We start from the raw sequence: 7,815 nt of genomic DNA on the forward strand, positions 1-7,815 counted from the left end.
CGACAGTACTGCATATCGCAATAAGTCTTCAGGTTCAATCGCCTACATAGAGGCCAAGGTGTGTGTGAATTGTGCTATCAAATGGATCACAGGTTTTATACAAGCTTCTGTTGATTTTAACCAAGACCGTTCCAACGTCGCAAAACGTGTTAAAGTCTCTCGGATGATTAGCGAAATAAATGAGATAAGTCAACATGTAGAGGCAGACATCCAAATTATGGAAACAACTGTTGCAAATAAAACGGCACCACTTGATGTAACAGACTTCACTACAACTCAACAACTTAGTGAATCATTTGACTCTCTATATTATGAGATAGCAGCATTCGCCGAAGTTCATAAGTTTTCAACATCAACTTTCAATCAATCAACTCTAGAACAATCACAAAACTCTAGCACTATGGCGGCATTCCAAATGCCCAAACGGAAATTCCCAACCATCTCGGGCATAGTAACGGAATGGCAAGGATTTGAGGACCTATTCAATTCAATTCTGTCGCATGCACCAGATCTACCAGACGTAGAAAAATTTGAATACCTGAAAACGTCCCTTCAAGGTGAACCATCATCTTTAATCGCACATCTTTCGATAAATGCTGCCAACTACCTAAGCGCTTGGGCAATCTTACGTTCACGTTACGGGAATAAACGAGATCTTGCTCGTATATATTTAGATGCTTTATTGACGCCACATGTAGTTAAAATTGATAATTCCGCTTCAATCAAAACATTCATAAATACAATTCACGAACATACAGCGGATCTTGACAATCTAAACTTTATTACTCGTCAGTGGAATCAAAGCCTTATATACATCTTTGAAAAACAATTAGATTACGAACTTCGTTCCCGTTGGGAAATACAAGTTGGAGATACAGTGTCACCCACTGTTACTGAATTAATTGATTTTCTCCGAAGTCATATCAGAGCAGCTGAAATACAAGGAGAAGGCCTTTTGGCATTCAGAATACATCGAGTTAAAACTGATGCAAAAAAGCAAAATCCACGTTCCACTCCAACCCATAGATTTCTAACCACTGGAATAAGCATGGAAACATGTTTATTGTGCAAGGAATCACACAAGCTCAGGCAGTGTTCAAAGTTTGTTGCCAAAACACCAGGTGAACGGTTTCAAATTGTAAAGGAACGAAATTTGTGTCTTAATTGCTTACTGCCAAATCACAGTACAACGTCATGTAATTCAAAATTCACTTGTCGGATATGTAAACAGAAGCATCATTCAATGCTTCATTTCACTAAAATCACGCCACATTCCAGTGATAAAACAAGCATCAATATTCAGACACCAGCAAACAATGTGGAATCACAGATTACAACATGCCTCGTGTCCCAATCAAAGCGTCCCACTGTGCTATTAGCCACAATGCTAATCAAAGCCAAGGCTTCAGATGGATATCATCAAATATTACGTGCACTGGTTGACAGTGGATCAGAAGCCAGCTTTATAACAGTAAGCTGTGCTGACAAATTGGCATTACCTCTTCGTCGATGTTCAGCACAAATTCGTCCATTTGCTGGTTCACCTATTAGTATTGTCTCAGGCATTATTACGGTCACGTTGTCGGCACACTCTATACCTGAACCGACCGTAACAATTGACGCTATGACCGTTCCAAAAATCATAGATAAAACTCCGAGCTGCAATTTAACGTCAACTACATGGCTACACCTAAAGAATCTACCACTAGCGGATCCAACATATAAAATACCGGGTTCAATTGACATTTTATTGGGAGCAGACATCCTACCCTCTCTCGTAACAGGCGATCGAGTAGCCGGAAAACCGTATCAACCCGTTGCATTTAATACGCTATTTGTTTGGGTAGTCTTAGGACAAGCCAACCAATCACCATCACCTGTTGGTGACTTGTCACTTGTGACACCAGTCACAACATTTACAGTTCAGTCCAACGCAGAATTAGAATCCTCATTGACACGCTTTTGGACACTCGAAGAACCGTCATCACCATCACCTTCATCAATCGAGAACACAGACCCAGCAGAACAAGTTTTTTTGTCATCGGTTACCCGAACTACATCCGGGCGTTTTTGCATCGAGTTACCGTTCAAAACACCAAAACCAATTATTGGTGATTCAAAAGGGCAAGCACTTCACCGTTTTCGACACCTTGAGTGGAGGTTATCCAAAAACGACGAGATACGAACCAAATATAAGGAATTTATGCAAGACTATCTAGATAGTAACCATATGGAAATCGTTCCAGTCCAGCAGCGTTACACGCCATTTCATTATTATATTCCACATCATTACATTTTACGACCCGATAGTCAAACCACTAAACTGCGAGTTGTATTTGATGCGTCAGCCAAAAGCTCCACCGGAATTTCTCTCAACGATTGCCTACACACAGGTCCGAAAATGCAAGCTGATTTGTCTCATATTCTAATGCAATCACGTGTACACCGAATCGTATTCACTGCCGACATTAACACGTTGAGTGCCAGTGTATTTATGATGCGCATATAGTAAGTTTCCGCGCCAAAACTGAGCCGCGACGCCGTCGGTTGACTACGTGTCGACACCGGTTCTGCGCGCCGTGCACCGTAAAATTGTTATTTAAATATTATAAAAAAAATTATTTTCTGTACGAATATATACTATATTATCAAGGTTATTTTTTTAAAAAGTAATCAATAATTTATTGCCACACTAATTAATTTTAAAATTTTAAAAAAAACAATCAATAAAATGTAATAAATACAAAATTTACATGAAAAACAAAATTATTTACGTATAATATAAGCTGTTAAAAAATAAACAGATTTTTAATTTTTGGAAAATAAAACGAATCATTAACATAATATTAAATTAATTATAATTATGTAAAAATATGAATGTAGAGTGTACCATAGTATGCGTACATAAATATAGGTACATTTATTGTTATTGTACATCCGAGCAAGATACACCCTGTAGATTATTAAAATAAACTAATACTATTTCGTCAGAATATTATTAACAACGAAAATAATATGATATCAATATATTATCGGAAATAGCACAGCCGCGTAATCGGTATTGCCGTCGCCGTCGTCATCATTCGGGAAAAATTAATTAAAACTCGCTAAAAATAGCTACGCAAAATCCAAATATACCATTGAAATCACCACATCCTACTGAATAACCACATAAAAATATTGAAACATTGCGTCTATAACCGATCAAATAATACACCCATAAAGATATACATAACATTTGTCGACTACGCGTCGACAGCGGTCCCTGAGACCGTGTGACAGTTGTCGACTACGTGTCGACCGTGGCATTGAACGTGTTAAACAAATGTACAGACAAATCCTCATCGCAGAAACTGACCGGAACTATTTACGGATCTTGTGGCGATTCAACGAACAAGATTCCATCGAAGAATATCGTTTACGTACAGTAACTTACGGCACATCATCAGCTCCATTCCAAGCAATCCGAACTGTAAAACATTTATCAACACTTGGAGAAGGCACTTACCCAATAGCATCTCAAATACTACAATGCGATACCTTTGTCGATGATATTTTCACTGGTGCAGACTCTGTTTCATCAGCGCTTAACAGTCAAAAACAATTAAATGACTTGCTATCAAGTGGTAAATTTGAACTTCGAAAATGGGCGAGCAATACACCTGAGGTAGTTAATGCCGTTCCGGAAGCCGCACAATCTAAGTCACCTTCGGTTCATTTTGATGACGAGTGTGATACAGGAATTAAGGTACTTGGTTTACATTGGGACCCACAACATGATCATTTTCGATATGCAATACGTTGCTTGGACGTAAAGCCCACCAAAAGAAATGTATTATCAGAAATAGCACGTATCTTTGATCCTCTTGGGGTTTTGGCACCTGTCACGTTCTTAACCAAACACCTGATGCAGCAATTATGGACAGCTGGAATTGGATGGGACGACGTTATTCCACCCAAAGCTTATGCAATCTGGCAACAATATCGTGATCAACTACCTTGTCTTCAGAAACTCTGAATACCTAGACGCATCACAACCAACACTTATGACTCAATGGAACTCCATGCTTTTGCAGATAGCTCAGAAAAGGGATACGCTGCCGCTATTTATTTACGAACCATATCATCAAATGGCATCACTTGTCACCTAATTACAGCGAAAACTAAAGTGGCCCCACTAAAGCGTGTGACTATTCCACGATTAGAACTGTGTGGTGCACTACTGGCAAATACATTATTAAAAACTGTTCAAGTCGTGTTATCACCCGTAATTAGCATTACACGTACATATGCTTGGACTGACTCAATGACAACTTTGGCTTGGATTAGATCTTCACCTCATCGATGGACAACCTTTGTCGCCAATCGAGTTAGCCAATTGCAAGAGTACACCGCCCCATCTATATGGAGGTACGTTCCGACAACCGTCAATCCGGCGGATTGTGCGTCAAGAGGCCTCTTTCCAGCTGACATACTATCACATTCTCTATGGTGGGCAGGACCAACATTCCTTTATAAAGATTCAAATGAATGGCCTTCAGAAAAAACCCTCAACGATGACAACATGGCACATCCAGAATCCAGACTTACGGTCACATTAGTAACAACGCCCACGAATAATTTTCTTAGTCATTTGTTAAATCGATTTTCATCATTATCCAAAATTATAAGAATAATTGGGTATTGTCGTCGATTTAAAACACACCACCACCTAACAACGATCTTAACACCAGTGGAACAAAATGAGGCGCTGAATATCATCATCAAATCAGTTCAACAAGATGCCTTTTATGATGATATACGCCTTCTGTCAGCGAAGAAATTATGCAGCCTTCGTCTTCGTAGACTAAGCCCCTTCCTTGATTCCTCGGGTATTCTACGAGTAGGCGGACGCATCATGCATGCATCACTTCCATACAACCAGAAGCATCCAGCTTTAATTCCAAAACGGCATCCATTCACGGTATTACTTATTCACCACTACCACAAAGAAAACCATCACCCCGGAGCCACTACACTTCAACAATTAATTCAACAACAATTTTGGATCATGTCAGTACGCCAAGTGATACGATCGCAATTGCGTTTCTGTATTCCTTGCTATCGAGTACGTCCCAAAGCCGTCCAACCAGTAATGGGAAACCTGCCAAAGTACCGATTGCAGCAGATCAAGCCATTTCATCAAACAGGTATAGATTATGCAGGCCCTATTAGTTTAAAGGAACGTCGATCTCGTTATTCTCAGATCAAGCAGGCATATATTTGCTTATTTGTGTGTATGAGTACAAGGGCTCTGCATATTGAGGTTGCGTCCGATTTAACAACCGAAACGTTCCTTATGGCATTCACCCGTTTCGCTGCTCGCCGAGGACCAATCCAGGCAATATACATTGATTGTGGTACCAATTTTGTGGGAGCATCTCGACTGTTCAAATCAGTTGATGAATATCAAAACGCTATAACCAATCATCTTGCCACACATCATATTCAATGGCACTTCAATCCACCATCAGCTCCACACTTCGGAGGTTTATGGGAAGCAGGTGTCAAATCCGTAAAACAACTGTTATACCGATCCATAGGAAACCACCGATTGACCAGCGAAGAATTAAATACGTATCTAACGCGCATCAAGGCAACTCTAAATTCCAGACCGTTGGGTGCGATGAGCAACGATCCCGCGGATTTCAACGTACTAACTAACGCCTAACCATTTTTTGACCCAGGAACCCAGTACTACTATCCCAGATCCAGATCTGTCAACCCTTCCACTATCTAAGATGCAGCGCTGGCGGCTCATCCGAGATATCCATCAACATTTCTGGAGTAAGTGGAAAAATGACTTTATTAATACTTTGCAACAACGCTTAAAATGGACAAAGTCCAATGGAACCTTGCATCAAGATGATCTAGTTCTCATCAAGGAACCAACCAACTCACTTCAATGGAGACTTGGTCGAGTCATGCAACTTCACCCAGGAACCGATGGAATAAACCGTGTTGCTACTGTCAAAACCGCTATTGGATCATTCAAACATCCCACCAACAAGCTCTGTCCACTTCCACAACTTTAAAGGCGGATGCCTTTAAGGTGGGCAGTATGTTTATGCAATAATTACGTAACATGTGCGGACGCTTGGTATCTTATCTTATTAAGATTACTATTCATAAACTATTTTTCAAATAGTCAATATCGTAGGTTGATATTCTACACTTTTAATACATTCAGCAATCAAGCCGATAATGAAAACAATAATGATCCAATATGGTCCACATTTAGGTGTTTTATATTTCTTATTCATTAAATAAAATGGGGCAACAGACGTTGTACCGATGGTCGGTGTGAACCGCGTGCGCGTAATGGTCGTTGTGTCACAACACGGGTCATCACTATTGTTGTTTTCACGTCGATTCGATGCATAAATATTAATTAATAGGAGCACAAAATATAAACGGCATCGACATTACGCACTGCTATCGATTGCGAATAAAATAGTTCATTTAATTCTTCTCGCCCAAGTATTTTCGGTTTTATATAGACATTTCAAAAACTATTCGTAGTGATGTTTATATGGTATTACGGAGTCAGAGCATCGGAAACAGAAGAAATATATATTACAAAAAAAAAAAAACAGATTTTTTTTATCCATGACAAAATTATAACAGGAACATCGACAGTCCTGAGCGCGACGAAACGGGAAGAAAAACGTTGGTTCATAACAAACGTTAAAATGCAAAACGTACGCGATTCGCGTCGAAAAGTTGTAACGTTACGGTCGGACCCAGGAACGACTAGCCGACGAATAAACGCTAGTCGCAATAATCGAATCGTCGCGGTGCGCACACGGCCGAAGAGCGGTCGCGCGCGTTGTTTTAACATACGAGAGAGAGATTCAAGGAGGGGTGGGCGACGATCACACGGTTTTGCGCAGGAAACGCGGTCGAAGAGTTCTCCGCGTCTTCGTAGTCGTGAATGGTCTAATCGGCCGGTGGGCTCGCACGTTTTTTTTCTCAATGGAACACATCGCAGCAATGAACGAAGCGCGCGCGGGCACGTTTCCCTGGTACCAAGCGCGCCCGCAGGATAAAATCCCTACCCGGGGCATGATTAAAAAAAATAGATTATAATAAAATACATCTAAAAATAGATTGGAACAAAATCAAATACCATAGAAATCGGTACTCGGGAGAGTTCATATTTTTAAGCGATATACAATCATATGTAAACATTGTTAACTAATAAAATTATGTTATAGTTAATATGCGTGGTATTAAAAAGCAATGTTTTGAGACAAAAATTCCCAATAGGGGCAATGGTCTGTTTGGCCCCCTCATGCGGGCGCGCATGCCTGGCACCGCATTGTCGGAAAAATTTTTTTTGCACCGTTAATTGTATCACAATTTGTACCGATTTGTACGTACCACTAATTTCAGAATTATTACCAACGAATTTCCCATGGAAAAATCGATTTCTCCCTACGGGTGCCGGGGAAACGTTTCCACGGCATGCGGTGGGGGATATTGAAGTTTTACCGCGGCAAAAAAAATATGTTTCAAAATAAAATAATTTTTTAATAGACTATAAATAAGAATAGGTACGTACTCATAAAAGAAAATTATAATAATAAAACAGTTACGTTCCGTTAACTGTATGAAAACACGATAAACTGTTGTATTTATTTATGTAAAAAGTTATTCTGAATCAGAACTTGTGTCTGAGTCTTCTGTCTCTTCTTCATCGTTCATAATTATTAATTGTTTTTCTGAAGAATATAATTCCATCCATAATTATTCGCTTAGAAAATACCACTGGAT

At 39.7% G+C, this 7,815-nt stretch overlaps 2 protein-coding genes across 2 annotated transcripts; both read left to right on the forward strand.

Moving 5' to 3' along the window:
- Positions 1 to 217: 217 nt before the first annotated feature.
- LOC112679272 lies at positions 218 to 2,509 on the forward strand. The gene has a single exon (XM_025549013.1). The coding sequence runs from the start codon at positions 218 to 220 to the stop codon at positions 2,507 to 2,509; it is 2,292 nt and encodes a 763-aa protein (XP_025404798.1).
- Positions 2,510 to 4,054: 1,545 nt separating this feature from the next.
- On the forward strand, positions 4,055 to 6,074 carry LOC112679273. The gene is made up of 2 exons (XM_025549014.1): positions 4,055 to 5,554; positions 5,727 to 6,074. The coding sequence occupies exons 1-2, from the start codon at positions 4,055 to 4,057 to the stop codon at positions 6,072 to 6,074; spliced, it is 1,848 nt and encodes a 615-aa protein (XP_025404799.1).
- Positions 6,075 to 7,815: the final 1,741 nt, after the last annotated feature.

The sequence above is a fragment of the Sipha flava genome, unplaced genomic scaffold, assembly GCF_003268045.1.
Source record: "Sipha flava isolate LNK unplaced genomic scaffold, YSA_version1 133_pilon_pilon, whole genome shotgun sequence".
Classification (NCBI taxonomy): Eukaryota; Metazoa; Arthropoda; class Insecta; order Hemiptera; family Aphididae; genus Sipha; species Sipha flava.